Source organism: Vipera berus (genome assembly GCF_964194415.1).
Source record: "Vipera berus genome assembly, chromosome: 7".
Classification (NCBI taxonomy): domain Eukaryota; kingdom Metazoa; phylum Chordata; class Lepidosauria; order Squamata; family Viperidae; genus Vipera; species Vipera berus.
Window position 1 is genome coordinate 4,189,572 of NC_138209.1, and position 15,298 is coordinate 4,204,869.

Genomic DNA, 15,298 nt, shown 5'->3' on the forward strand with positions numbered 1-15,298 from the left:
AAAAAAATTTCTGGTTCTTCCGTGAAAGTGAATCAAAGAAAACTTGTGTTTGCGTGCGTGCACTTTGGGGGAAAAAAAAGGGGAAGGAACATCTGGATTTTATCCCTCCTGAAAAAAAACTGGTTTTCTTGTTCTTCGGTGAATGTGAACAAGAGAAAACCACTGTGCTTGTGTTTGTGTGGGTGTAGCACACGCTTCGTTGTCTCCATTCGAGGTCCAAGGAGGACTTTGGAGTCCAAAACGGTGGGTGGGAATTTGAGAACGGGTCACTTTCTACCCCAACCCCATCCAAACTGGCAGAGAGGTGTTTGTGTGCTGCCCCCAAGTTCAGGTCTTTTGTGTGCGCAAAGGAGCATGGGCTCTTGTGTGTACTTTGGCTGGGGTGCATGTGTGTTCAGCTGCTGGAGTCCTGAAGAGAAGTGACGTCAGCGGGCCTGGATGAAGGAGTTCTCTGTCTGCCTGTTGAGATTCTCAGCCATCCAGGTCATCCAGTTGTGCCAAAGATGCTTTTTCAAGAGGCAACTGGACTTTCTGGTTTTTCCTTGAAGACTTTTCGCTTCTCCTCCAAGAAGCTTCTTCAGCTCTGACTAGAGCAGACATGTCAAACACAAGGCCCGGGGGCCGGATACGGCCCGCGAAGTGGTTTCATGTGGCCTGCAAAGTCATCCTGGAAACAGTGAGGGAACGGCCCCCACTGCCTTGGCCCTGGCCCAGAGACCCTCCTTCTGCCAGAGACCCTCAGATCTGTCCCACTCCTGCCCAGGACCCCATAGGCACCCTTGATGCGAACGACGTAGAGTTGGCCATGCCCACCCAGTAGGCCATATGCACTCTAGCCACGCCCACCCAGTAGGCCACGCCCACCCAGGCCATACCCACCCGGCCCCCTGAGAGCAACCGCAATGCTGATGCGGCCCTCAATGAAATTGAGTTTGACACCCCTGGTCTAGAGGGTGGGGAATGCAAGGATTTGCACTCCTTGCAGATAGCTGGTTGTTTGCCTTCTTTTAGAGAGTCGTTGAGGCCACTTGGAGGTTTATCTGTGTCTTCAGGGTCACCTGAGCAGTGCAAATGGGTGTGAAGTCTTCTTGGCGCCAGGATGTGTTCTCCCCTGAGTCCCTTCCCTGTTGAATAGAGAGGATTTATACTCCTTCCAGACAGCTGATGATTTGCCTTCTTTTAAAGAGTCGTTGAGGCCACTTGGAGGTTTATCTATGTCCTCAGGATCACCTGAGAGGTGCAAAATGGGTGTGAAGCCTTCTTGGCACCAGGATGTTTTCTTCCCTGAGTCCCTTCCCTGTTGAATAGAGAGGATTTATACTCCTTCCAGACAGCTGGTCATTTGCCTTCTTTTAAAGAGTCGTTGAGGCCACTTGGAGGTTTATCTGTGTCCTCAGGGTCACCTGAGCAGTGCAAATGGGTGTGAAGCCTTCTTGGCAGCAGGATGTTTTCTCCCCTGAGTCCCTTCCCTGTTGAATAGAGAGGATTTATACTCCTTCCAGACAGCTGATGATTTGCATTCTTTTAAAGAGTCGTTGAGGCCACTTGGACGCTTACCTGTGTCCTCAGGGTCACCCGAGAGGTGCAAAATGGGCGGAGAGCCTGCTTGGAACTGTTGAAAGGACTGTGTTGTAGATGGGAGATGGCTGATGTCATGTCCCGCCCCCTGTGTTGAGGGAAGGTGGTTTATTTTTGACATAGATGGCTCCTTGAGTCACCTTCCATGAGTGATCTCACAGAATCACACCGGGCCATTCTTTCCCTCTTGATCCAGTAGATCCCCTAAACCTGCACCTGTCTTCGGGGCAGGGCAGAAATACGTCCTGCAGCCAAGAAGGCTCCACACCCATTTGCACCGCTCAGGTGACCCTGAGGGTACAGTCAAACCTCCAAGCAGCCTCAACGACTCGCTAAGAATTGCAAACGACCGGCTCTCTGCAAGGAGTATAAATCTTTCCCTTCCCCACCGTCCAGTCAGAGCTGAAGAAGCTTCTTGGAGGAGAGCAAAAGGTCTTCAAAGAAAACGGTAGTCCAGTTGCCTTAAAAAAAACATCTTGGGGAGTTCTCCATCTCTTTCCTTCTTGCCGATAAAAGTCACCAGTTTGTTTTTTGTGAATCGATCGATTTATCCCTTTCCCCCCCCCACCCCCCGCAACCTTTCCTCTGCCAGCTTTGGGGTAGATTTTTTTTTCTTTTTTGGGGGGTTCGATACAGTAAGCGATCCCTTTGCATTAGAAAAGCGGGATTGCACATTTGCTCAGCTCGGCATTCCTTCAGGATGCGTCCATTTCCTCGGGATCCATTTTCTTGGCAACAGAGAAGAGGTTTTTTTATTGGGATACGGGTGGCAAGTCAATAAATAACGCACAATAGTTCGTCGAATGACCGCTTGAAAATGACAAGGGCGCCGAAAGAAGCGACGGGGTCATTTTTTCACACTTAACGACCGTCGCAGTGTCCCCCGTGGTCATGCGATCAAAATTCGGGCGCTCGGCAGCTGATTCATATTGATGACGGGGTCGCAGCGTCCTGGGATCGGGTGATCCCCTTTTGCGACCTTCTGACAGTGGGAGAGCCGGATTCACTTAGCCACCGGGTTACTGGCTTCACAACTGCAGTGATTCACTTAGCAACTGTGGCAAGAAAGGTCGTAAAAGGGGGCACAAACTCACTTAACCGTCTCCCTGGGCAGTAGAAATTATGGGCTCAGTGATGGACGTATGTCGAGGACTAGCTAGACAAGGGGATTTGCACGCCGAGATTATATGTGCAAACTCATCTGGGTGCTAGCAGACAGACCCCCTCTGACTTTTGCCACCTAAGCTCCATGGGAAACACCCCCCCCCAAAATCACGTGACCCCGGGGCACTGCAACCGTCCTAAATATGAGTCCATGGCCAAGCCTCTGCCTTTCGATCCCGTGACCAGGGGGAGGCTGCAACGGTCACAAGAGTGAGTAACGATCATAAGTCACATTTTTCAATGCCGTGGGTAACTTCGAAGGGTCCCTAAAGGAGTGGGCGTAAGTCGAGGACTACCTGTAGATCCGAGGTTCATATCGGTGGTTTCGTTCTGCGAGGGAAGATCTGGAGGACTGGACTGATGATGTGACCTAGTTGGGTCATGAAATGTCTGCAAGAAAACAAGCCAGCTCGGAGAGCACCAAGTCATCGTTGTCGTCGTCGTCGTCGTCGTCGTCCTCCTCCTCCTCCTCCTCCTCCTCCTCCTCCTCCTCCTCCTCCTCCTCCTCCTCTCTGCAAACCCCTCTCCCTTCTAGCATTGATGATGTTACCTAGTTGGGTAATGAAACGTCTGCAAGAAAAGCAAGCAAGTTCAGAGAGCACCGAGGACCCCAGTCCTCCTCCATCTCCTTCTCCTTCTTCTCCTCCTCCCCCTCCCCCTCCTCTTCCTCTCCTCCTCCTCCTCCTCCTCCTCCTCCTCAGCAAACCTTACTCCCTTCCAGCACTGATGATGTTACCTAGTTTGGTCATGAAATGTCTGCAAGAAAACAAGCCAGGTCAGAGAGCACCAAGGGACCCCACAGTCTTTCTCCTCTTCCTCCTCCTCCTCCTCCTCCTCCTCCTCCTCCTCCTCCTCCTCCTCCTCCTCCTCCTCCTCCTCCTCCTCCTCCTCCTCCTCCTCCTCCCTGCAAACCCCCACCCTCCCTTCTAGCATTGATGATGTTACCTAGTTGGGTAATGAAACATCTGCAAGAAAACAAGCAAGGTCAGAGAGCACCGAGGACCCCAGTCCTCCTCCATCTCCTTCTCCTTCTTCTCCTCCTCCCCCTCCCCCTCCTCTTCCTCCCCTCCTCCTCCTCCTCCTCCTCCTCCTCTTCCTCCTCCTCTCTGCAAACCCCTCTCCCTTCTAGCATTGATGATGTTACCTAGTTGGGTAATGAAACGTCTGCAAGAAAAGCAAGCAAGTTCAGAGAGCACCGAGGACCCCAGTCCTCCTCCATCTCCTTCTCCTTCTTCTCCTCCCCCCCCTCCCCCTCCTCGTCCTCCCCTTCTCCTCCTCCTCCTCCTCCTCCTCCTCCTCAGCAAACCTTACTCCCTTCCAGCACTGATGATGTTACCTAGTTGGGTCATGAAATGTCTGCAAGAAAACAAGCCAGCTCAGAGAGCACCAAGGGACCCCACAGTCCTCCTCCTCTTCCTCTTCCTCCTCCCCCTCCCCCTCCTCCCCCTCCTCCTCCTCCTCCTCCTCCTCCTTCTCTTCTCAGCAAACCTTACTCCCTTCTAGCACTGATGATGTTACCTAGTTGGGTCATGAAGTGTCTGCAAGAAAACAAGCCAGCTCGGAGAGCACCAAGGGACCCCCCCACACACTTGAAAACTGCCTTGCAAAGCAAAGGCTGTCTCGAAAATAAACCTCAAAGCTGTTAACGTTTGGCGGATGACAGGAAATTACACACATGGCGTTTTGGAGACACGATGCGTCTGGCAGGACGTGGCCCGGTTTCCTCCTGCTGTTTATGCTGTTCTTGCGAACCAGACGTAAACAAGCAGAAGGCTCTCTCTCTCTCCCTCCCTCTTTCTTTCTTTCTTTCTTTCTTTCTTTCTTTCTTTCTTTCTTTCTTTCTTTCTTTCTTTCTTTCTTTCCTTTCTTTCCTTTCTTTCTTTCTTTCTTTCTTTCTTTCTTTCTTTCTTTCTTTCTTTCTTTCTTTCTTTCTTTCGTGGGTTGAAGGTTGCGTTTTGAGCTGGCCTTTTCCTCTGGCCTTCGAGGCGAGGCGGAGGGGACTTAATTTTGAGTCCCACCACGAGAACCTTAGGAGATCTAAAGGTCCACGGAGACTCTAGGTCACCCAGGTCCTGGTTGTCCCGAAGGCGTTTTTTCAGGAGGCAACTGGACTTCCTTGTTCTTCTTTGAAGGCCTTTCGCTTCTCCTCCAAGAAGCTTCTTCGGCTCTGACTGGACGATGGGGAATGGAAGGATTTATACTCCTTGCAGACAGCTGGCCATTTGCATCCTTTTAGAGGGTCATTGAGGCCACCTGGAGGCTTACCTGTGTCCTCAGGGTCACCTGAGCGGTGCAAATGGCTGCAGGAGGTTTTCTGCCTTGCCCTGGGACAAACGACCAAGCTCAAAGGGCCATATTTTGTGCCCATTTTGCAGAATCCATAAAGTCTAATACGGTACCTCCAATGCTTTGGGTTGCTAGTCCTTAAGATATTCCGAGCCTCCAAATCAAATAATTTTCATGCAGGGGAAGTTCTGGACCTACGGCCCCACAATTCAGCCCAAACTCTCCGTTGCTAAGCAAGACAGTTTAAATGAGTTGTTCTCCATTTTGACCACCTTTCCTGCCGCCGGCGTTAAGTGAATCTCCACAGATGTTAACTCAGCAACCCGGTTGTTAAGTGAATCCGTCTTCCCTGTTGACTTTGCTCGGTCGGAAGGTCGCATAAGGGGAATCACGTGACCCTGGGACGCTGCGACCGTCGTAACTACGAGTCAGTTGCCAAAGCATCTGAATTTCGAACACTGCAATGTTGAATGCTGCATGTGGGAACCGGTCATAGGTCACTTTTTTCGGCGCCTTGAAACGTCCAATGGTCATTAAATGAATGGTTATAAATCGAGGACTACCGGTATAATCTCTTAAGCGTGATCTTCTGCTCAGAACTTTTAAAGCAGGCATCAAAAACAAGTTTTATCAAACCCAGATGCTTCCAGGCCAGGTGCCCCCGCTTCCCAAGAGCCAGATAAGACCCCTGCTTGGATGCCAACGTGAATATTTTTTTAATTTTATTCCCGAGGACAATCGTGGGAACGTACACAGGGTGTGCTGATCTTTTCCTGCCACATCTAGTTGTATAAATCAAGCCTTATCTGCAGGAGATGCCATCATTTTCCTTAATGGTTTGGGATAGTTTGAGGTTGTAATGGCTTCGGATTCTTTAGGAAAAAAAAGGGGGGGGGAAACTTGCTAGGTGGCAGTTTCCTAACACATATCATCGGCTTTGTCAGATTAGGCCTAATTTCTCCAGAGAGAAGACGAATCTATGGCAAAGAGTCTTGCATTTGCGTATTGGTGTGTGTTTGGGCATGTGTACGAATGCATACGTGTCAACATGCATACATCAAAATCCGGCACGTAAGGAATTTGATGGCACTGGCCTAAAGTAAGTGTTTTTCAACCTTGGCAACTTTAAGATGGGTGGACTTCAGCTCCCAGAATTCCCCAGTCAGTGTGTGTGGACCAGCTCCCAGAATTCATATTCTATTCTATTCTATTCTATTCTATTCTATTCTATTCTATTCTATTCTATTCTATTCTATTCTATTCTATTCTATTCTATTCTATTCTATTATTCTATTCTATTCTATTCTATTCTATTCTATTCTATTCTATTCTATTCTATTCTATTCTATTCTATTCTATTCTATTCTATTCTATTCTATTATTCCATTCCATTCCATTCCATTCCATTCCATTCCATTCTATTCTATTCTATTCTATTCTATTCTATTCTATTCTATTCTATTCTATTCTATTCTATTCTATTCTATTCCACTCCACTCTTCTGTTCTGTTTTGTTCTGTTCTATTTATTCCACTCCACTCCACTGCACTCCACTCCATTCCACTCCACTTATTTTTTCTATTCTATTCTATTCTATTCTATTCTATTCTATTCTATTCTATTCTATTCTATTCTATTCTATTCTATTCTATTCTATTCTATTCTATTCTATTCTATTCTATTCTATTCTATTCTATTCTATTCTATTCTATTCTATTCATTCCATTCCATTCCACTCCTCTGTTCTGTTCTGTTCTGTTCTGTTTATTCCATTCCATTCCATTCCATTCCATTCCATTCCATTCCATTCCATTCCATTCCATTCCATTCCATTCTTATTTTTTCCTATTCTATTCTGTCCTGTCCTGTCCTGTCTTGTCCTGTTCTATTCTATTCTAAACCGTCCTTTTTTCACTACAACTCTCTATTGTACTATTCAGTGCCGCCCTATCGTATTCCTTCTCCTGACCTCTTTTGTTAATTTTGGGATGGGTCCAGCTTTCTCTTGGTTCTGCCGCCAGCCTTCTGGAGGGTCCCCCAAACCCTCCGCTTCAAAGACCCAGTGGGGTGCTCGACTCCCCAAAAGAGGGCAGCTTTTATCTTGTAATGTGTTGCTGTGTGTCTCAAGAAGCCAAGCCGGCTGATGTGCACAGCTTCAGCCACGGAGCAGTGTCTGTTTTTTTTTTGTTTAAAAAAAACCCAAAACTTTGACCACAAAATTGCCCCTCCGGTAGATCAGACTCTATAAAAAGAAACAGCCAGTGTTAAAATGGGTGCAGGCTCTAAAAATGCTGCTTTTGATCACTGGGTAGTTTCTGAAGCTTTTCATCCTCCAAGTCAGAGGCATTTTGTTGTTATTATTATTATTCCAGGCTGGGTCTTCATTGCTTCCCCGGCAAATTCCGGTTGATGCAGGATTTTAGGGCAGTTTATCCTGCAGCTCGGACGATTCTCCAAAGTCTCGGGGGGCTGAACGGGGTCATAAAGGACAGGAGGGAGAGCCTTGCCGTGGTGGATCCACTGAAGGGTTTTTTTAAAAATTATTTTATTTTATTGTTTTGGATCTCTTGGCAGGTTCTTTAGAAAGAGAGTTTGGACGGCATGCAAAGTGGTGATACATCGGCAGAGAGTACGGATGATCCACTTAGTAGTAGCCCACGAGGAGCACGACAGCCGCGAATAGTAGTGATCGGGGCGGGCCTTGCTGGCCTCTCGGCAGCCAAAACTCTCCTAGAAAACGGCTTCACGGATGTGACAGTCCTCGAAGCGTCGGATCGAATCGGAGGCAGAGTCCAAAGCGTGAGACTCGGTAAGGGCGGCGGCATGGCGGGATGTTCGGTTTCCATCTGGGGGATGGATGGGTGGGTGATTTTCTAAAAATGGCATAGGGTTTCCTGCTTGAGCAGGGGGGGGTTGGACTAGATGACCTCCAAGGTCCCTTCCAGCTCTTGTTATTCTCAAGGATGGAGATGGGATGCTGAAGTTACAGAGGGATGCCCAACATACCGGTTCTGGTCTCAGAATATACAGGATTGATGTTTTAAAGATTTATTAATTTATTAAATTTTTATCCCACCTTTATTACTTTACAAGTAACCCAAGTTGGTGAACCTATTTAATACTCTTCCCTCTTCTTACTTTCCTCACAACAAGCCTGTGAGGTAGGTTGGGCTGAGAGGGAATGACTGACCCAAAGTCACCCAGTTGACTTTCATGACTAAGGCAGGACTAGAACTCACAGTCCACTAGTGACTGGCCCAAAGTCACCCAGTGGGCTTCCACGCCTAAGGTGGGACTACAATTCACAATTGCCTGGCGACTGGCCCAAAGTTACCCAATGGGCTTTCGTCCCTAAGGTGGGACTAGAACTCGCCGTCTCCAGGTGATTGGCTCATGCCTAAGGCAGAACTAGAACTCGCCGTCTCCTGGTTTTTAGGCCAGTGCTCTTTTGTATGTTTCTCTCTGTGTGTGTGTGTATGTGCGCGTGCGCAAATTGGAGAAATGGGTACGTGGTAGAGAACTCCTAGTATCCTTAAAGTTGTGGGTGTGGGAATCAAAGGGTGAAATAGACGCCTTAGGGCAACGTAAATTCAAATTCACACTCGAATTCTCTGAAAAGACCAGAACCTGCGTTCCCCCTTGACTTTGACCGCTGGAAAGTGGCAAAAATCGGGGTCACGTGACCCCAGGACACTGCAACCCTCTTATAAATATTGCCAAGCGTCTGACTTCTGATGACGTGACCGTGGGGATTTTGCAAACGGTCACTAGGAACCTTTTTTTTTTTGGTGCCGTTGTAACTTCGAAACCGTCACTAAACGAATCACTGTAAGCCCAGGAGTATCGCTACTTGCGATTTCTGTTGTGAGCTTCCATTGGCCTGGAAAGTTCCTGGCCAAAGTCTCCTCTTTCAAACTGGGTAAATGGGAAAAGCCGGTATTAAAAAAAAAAAAGCTGCTGTTTTCCACCAGTTCTGTCACTGGGCCAGGCTTGCCTCAGTTTCCCCTTCCTCTGCTTTATCTGGTCACAATTCTGCCACTGTTTCCCGGGTCCAAAGGTCCTTCCGCTCTCGCGGTGAAGGTTGAGTGAGAAACTGGGTCTGCAATTGGGCTGGCCCGGTCGTCCGCGTTATAAATACCATCTTTTCTGCTTTTGAGGTACCTATAAATAGTACCCCACCCCCCCATCTAGATAGAAAAGAGAAGCACGGAGCATTTTTGGCAAAAACAAAAGAATCCTTGCGAACAAAATGGAGCAATTAATGGTGACTTACATCCTCAGCCCATTTCTTCCTTGGATCCTGTCCTCAGCTGACACGTCCTTCCCTGAATGCCAGCAGAGAAGTTACAAAAAAAAAAAAAGAAAGAAAAAAAAAGAAAAAGTGAAAAATAATCAGGGCAAAAAGCCACAAGCCCACATGAGCGGTGTGTGTCAACAGCATCACAACCGGCCGGCCATTCTTTATTCCGTGAGAACTTTTGCTGCTTTCTCCCCCCACCCCCAAATCTTCTTTATGTAAGGTTTTATAGATCTGTTGACTGATTTAGCGTATGGCATAACGTACACGGGCTTGCGATGTATGTTAACATTATGCCTGGATTGAAAAAAAACCACAATAAAATATGTGTTAAAAAGGTCAATCAGTGGAACGCCTTGCCTCCAGAAGTTGTGAATGCTCCAGGACTGGAAGTTTTTAAGAAGAGACTGGACAGCCATTTTGTCTGAAATGGTATAGGGTTTCTTGTTTGATCGGGGGGTTGGACTAGAAGACCTCCAAGGTCCCTTCCAACTATTCTGTTCTGTTTTGTTCTGTTCTATTTCTATTTCTATTCCTCTTTGAAGACGTTTCACTTCTCATCCAAGAAGCTTCTTCATTTCTTGTTGTCCTGACGGTAAGAACAATTAATCAGTGGAACAACCTGCCTCCAGAAGTTGTGAATGCTCCAACACGGGAAGTTTTAAAGAAGAGAAAGGACAGCCATTTGTTTGAAATGGTGTAGGGTTTCCTGCCTGAGCAGGGGGTTGGACTAGATGACCTCCAAGGTCCCTTCCAGTTCTGTTATTCTATTCTATTCTATTCTATTCTATTCTATTCTATTCTATTCTATTCTATTCTATTCTATTCTATTCTATTCTATTCTATTCTATTCTATTCTATTCTATTCTATTCTATTCCATTTCATTCCTTCAATCCATTCCATTCCATATTTTCTATTCTATTCTATTCTATTCTATTCTATTCTATTCTATTCTATTCTATTCTATTCTATTCTATTCTATTCTATTCTATTCTATTCTATTCTATTCTATTCTATTCTATTCTATTCTATTCTATTCCATTCCATTCCATTCCATTCCATTCCATTCTATTCTATTCTATTCTATTCTATTCTATTCTATTCTATTCTTATTCTTTCCTATCCTTAATTCTATTCTGTTCTATTCTGTTCTACTCTACTCTACTCTACTCTACTCTACTCTACTCTACTCTACTCTACTCTACTCTACTCTACTCTACTCTACTCTATTCTTCCTATGTTATTTCTGTTTCTATTCTTCTTTGAATACGTTTCACTTCTCATCCAAGAAGCTTCTTCATTTCTTGTTTTCCTGACAGTGAAAACAATTAACCAGTGGAACTGCTTGCCTCCAGAAGTTGTGAATGGACTGAACAACCATTTGTCTGAAACGGTATATAGTCTCCTAGAAGACCTGAAAGGTCCCTTCCAACTCTATTATTGTTATTGTTGTTGTTGTTATTATTATTATCTATCCTGGTGGTCCTCGACGTACGACCACAATGGAGCCCAAGATACCTATTAAGTGAGACAGTTGTTAAAGGAGCTTTGCCCCCTTTGGTGGCCTTTCTCGCCACAGTTGTTAACGCGAATCACTGCAGTTCAGTTAGCAACACGGTTGTTAAGTGAATCTGGCTTCCCCCATTGACTTTGCTTGTCAGGTCTATAGACCCTGGGGATACTGCAGTGGTCGTGTGAAAGCTGGTCATAAGTCAGTTGTTTGCAGTGCCCTTGTAACTTCGGTCACTAAACGAATTGTCGTAAGTGGAGGACTGCCTGCATTAGAAGCCGGCCCGTTGGAAATGGGACTTTGGACCTTGCAATGGGGCCTAACAGGTCTCCGGATGTGCAAGTCTGAATGATACAGTTTGTTGTCACTTTGAAATAAATGGTCACGAAATGTTTGTAAGTCGAGGAATACAGGGAGTCCTCGACTTACGACGGTCCATCTAGTGACCGTTCAAAGTTACAGTGGCACTGGAAAAAGTGACTTACGGTGCCCATTTTCACCCTGATGACTGTCGCGGCACCCCTCATGGTCACGTGATCGAAATTCAGACACTTGGCAACCGACTCCTATTTATTCATTCATGTATTTATGTTTTTATTTAAATATTTTATTAATTTCTCTATTTTTACAATCAAGCGCTTAATAGACAACGCGTTGACTGGGTCCCTTAGTAATTCCTTGGTGTAAATAAGCTTCCTCAAACTAAATCCAGTATTACACCATCCAATACCTCGTCTCTTCTTCTGGTAATAAACATTTTTTTTTAATCCCATTTATATCCCGCCCTTCTCCGAAGACTCAGGGTGGCTTACAATTTTAAGCACAAACCAATGTGCTTAGCAATAGCCTTCATTCTATGTATATGCCTGCTTATTAGGGCTTTCACACACACACCCCCAAGCGGCATTATTACAAAGTCAGCTTATTGCCCCCAACAATCTGGGTCCTCATTTTACCTACCTCGGAAGGATGGAAGGCTGAGTCAACCTTGAGCCTGGTGGGACTCGAACCTGCACTAATTGCAGGCAGCTGGTGTTACTTAAGGAGGCATTAGCCCACTGCTCCACCAAGGCTCTTTTTTCCACATTAAGTAAATACAATTCTTATAATTAATAGATAGACCGTGGAATATCAGCATTTATTACAGTTTTCTAATAGTCTCAATGACACCAGTTTAATGCATTTTTTATAAGCAAAACATACCTTAATTGCATTTGCACTCAATATCCACTTAATTCAGTCAGTATCCCATTTTCGCTTTTTTGTTTTTCCAGTTTTAATTTCCCATCCACATTCAAAATATCCCAGTCATTTATAGTTTCAAAACAAGTTATATTTGGGAAACCAAAACCAAAATATGATACTCTGATTACCAATCTTATCTGTCTAGTTACAATAATACTTCTATTTCTAGCAATCTATTCTTAACCATATTCAAACATCTAATTGGCAATATAACATCCCCTCAAACCGGTCAAAGCTTCTGTTTCCTTCAGTCTTACTCTAGCTTTTTTTCTTTGCCAACTAACTTTCCAAGTTGGTGGATTTGGATCATCAAATCATTCTTCCTCTATTTTGGGGCATATTATTTGGAGCAAAACAAACAATTTAGTCGAAGTATTTTTTGGAAGAGCTAGCCCATTGATAGCCATTAAACAGTCTCCCTCCTTCTATTTATGACGGTCGCGGTGTCTCCCCTTTAGTGACCTTCCGACAAGATTCCCTGAACAGCCATGTTACTAACTTAAGCACGCAGCGATTCCCTGAACAATTGTGGCGAGGAAGGTCGTAAAATGGCGGCACAGCTCACTTAAAATCAGCCTTGCTTAGTGAACGGAAATTTTTGGCTCCACCGTGGCCATACGCTGAGGACTACCTGCTTGAATCAGATCCTTTCCGGTGCCGCATTTAATAACCCGGGCTTGTTTTTATGAACTGGGAGAATTGTAGCGTACCTTCCTTTCCTCTGACCTCACAGCTTCCCGTTGTTTTGATCAACCCCCCCATCAGTAAATTAAACCAGGAGGCATCTGAAGAGCTTCTGGGAGGGAAGCAGACAAGAAAGGAAGCTTGAACAAGTTCGGCATCCGCCTTTTCATCGGAGAACTATGAGCGTCGTGTGGCCCTTGGCCGCAAATCTGGAATGGGAAATGGGGCTTCTCGGCTGCCAAAAAGGCTGGGGTCCCAAAATAGACCCCGGTCTGGGCGTTCTGCCAGACAGGACGGAAGTCCTTCAACTGCCCAACTCCTTAGAGGACCATCGCTTCTGTCAACGCACCTGTGCGATGTTTCCTGGTGTCGGCACTTTGTGTAGGGACTTGCTGGGACGTCAGTGGGACCGGCCGGGAGGATGCTTGAGAAATGGCACGATCCGTCCAGCTTTCTCACGAGCAGGATGGGTCCTGTTCACCCACCGTGGTGCGATTCGAAAAATTGGGTGGCAAGTCGACCTATAGCTTGCACCCAGCACCGGCAGAGGCCTGGCTGTTCCTGCGCCGGGCTTCCATCAACCCAACACTGGAAGTTTTCAAGAAGAGACTGGACAGCCATTTGTCTGAAACGGTTTAGGGTTTCCTGCCTGAGCAGGGCTTGGACTAGATGACCTCCAAGGTCCCTTCCAACTCTGCTATTCTATTCTATTCTGTTCTATTCTATTCTATTCTATTCTATTCTATTCTATTCTATTCTATTCTATTCTATTCTATTCTATTCTATTCTATTCTATTCTATTCTATTCTATTCTATTCCTATTCTATTCCAATCAACCAGGAGACGGTGAGTTCTAGTCCCGCCTTAGGCATGAAAGCCAGCTGGGTGACTTTGGGCCAATCAACCAGGAGACAGTGAGTTCTAGTCCCGCCTTAGGCATGAAAATCAGCTGGGTGACTTTGGGCCAATCACCAGGAGACGGTGAGTTCTAGTCCCGCCTTAGGCATGAAAATCAGCTGGGTGACTTTGGGCCAATCAACCAGGAGACGGTGAGTTCTAGTCCCGCCTTAGGCATGAAAATCAGCTGGGTGACTTTGGGCCAATCAACCAGGAGACGGTGAGTTCTAGTCCCGCCTTAGGCATGAAAATCAGCTGGGGCACATCCCTTTCTCTGCTCCATCTTGGTTTCCCCCTCTAACCCTCCCTCCCTCCCTCCCTTCCCGTCGCAGCGAACGCAACTTTTGAACTGGGAGCGACGTGGATCCACGGTTCGAATGGAAACCCCGTCTATCATCTAGCAGAAGATAATGGCTTACTCGAAGAGACGACTGACGATGAGCGGAGCGTGGGTCGCATCAGCCTCTACTCCAGGAATGGGGTGGCCTATCACCTCACCAGCAGCGGGCAGAGGATCCCGAAAGACGTGGTTGAAGAATTCAGTGATTTATACAACGAGGTTTGTAGATCGAAGCTCCGGAGAAGCCCTTGCTGATCTCTGAAGGTCATTTCTCTTTCTTTCTTTCTTTCTTTCTTTCTTTCTTTCTTTCTTTCTTTCTTTCTTTCTTTCTTTCTTTCTTTCTTTCTCTCTCTCTCTCTCTCTCTCTCTCTCTCTCTTTCTTTTTGTCTTCCTTCCTTCCTTCCTTCCTTCCTTCCTTCCTTCCTTCCTTCCTTCCTTCCTTCCTTCCTTCCTTCCTCCCTCCCTCTTTCCTTCCTTCCTTCCTTCCTTCCTTCCTTCCTTCCTTCCTTCCTTCCTTCCTTCCTTTCCTTTTTCTTTCTTTCTTTCTTTGTATCTTTCTCTCTCTTTCTTTTTGTCTTCCTTCCTTCCTTCCTTCCTTCCTTCCTTCCTTCCTTCCTTCCTTCCTTCCTTCCTTCCTTCCTTTGTATGTTTCTCTCTTTTTGTCTTCCTCCCTCCCTCCCCCTCTCCTTCCTTCCTTCCTTCCTTCCTTCCTTCCTTCCTTCCTTCCTTCCTTCCTTCCTTCCTTCCTTTGTATGTTTCTCTCTTTTTGTCTTCCTCCCTCCCTCCCCCTCTCCTTCCTTCCTTCCTTCCTTCCTTCCTTCCTTCCTTCCTTCCTTCCTTCCTATTCTTCTGTCTCTATCTTTCTCCCTCTCCCTCTCTCTTTCTCTTTCTGTCTCTCTCCGTCTCTCCCTCCCTTCCTTTCTGAAGAAACGAAGTTTCCCTTCTCTGACAAATCTAGACCAGTCTTTGAGGTTAAATTTAGGAAGGGAGAAAAACAAACAAACACAACTTCCTTGTGTAACATCATCCAGTTGCTTTATTTATTTTAATTTATTTGAATTTAATTAACTGCCAGTGAATGGGAAAACAACCACTTTAGATAGCCTTGCAAGAAGGCTGGATCAGCTCATGGCAAACCTGGCCTGGCTTATCTGTGGCTCCCGGTAACAATGATTCTTTATCATGGCTTGAACGATAGAACCATTTCTTAAAGTCTGGCTTTTGGGGAAGGAACAATAGTTGCCCAGTTAATAAGATCGGTGACCTCTGTTTTGTTGCTCTATAGAAGATTACCAG

General features: G+C 46.1%; 2 protein-coding genes across 6 annotated transcripts in view; both read left to right on the plus strand.

The window, feature by feature from the left end:
- PANK2 (pantothenate kinase 2) overlaps window positions 1-15,298 on the plus strand; it is a 291,105-nt gene that overhangs the window by 187,701 nt on the left and 88,106 nt on the right. The window lies entirely within an intron of this gene.
- The window catches only part of SMOX (spermine oxidase), a 52,736-nt gene that overhangs the window by 24,159 nt on the left and 13,279 nt on the right, over window positions 1-15,298 (plus strand). For all 3 annotated transcript variants that reach the window (XM_081332199.1, XM_081332198.1, XM_081332200.1), the window contains exons 2-3: window positions 7,603-7,837; window positions 13,995-14,221. In XM_081332199.1, the coding sequence (XP_081188325.1) occupies window positions 7,630-7,837; window positions 13,995-14,221 (435 nt within the window). In that variant the 5' untranslated portion in view covers window positions 7,603-7,629. The remainder of the gene's footprint in view (window positions 1-7,602; window positions 7,838-13,994; window positions 14,222-15,298) is intronic.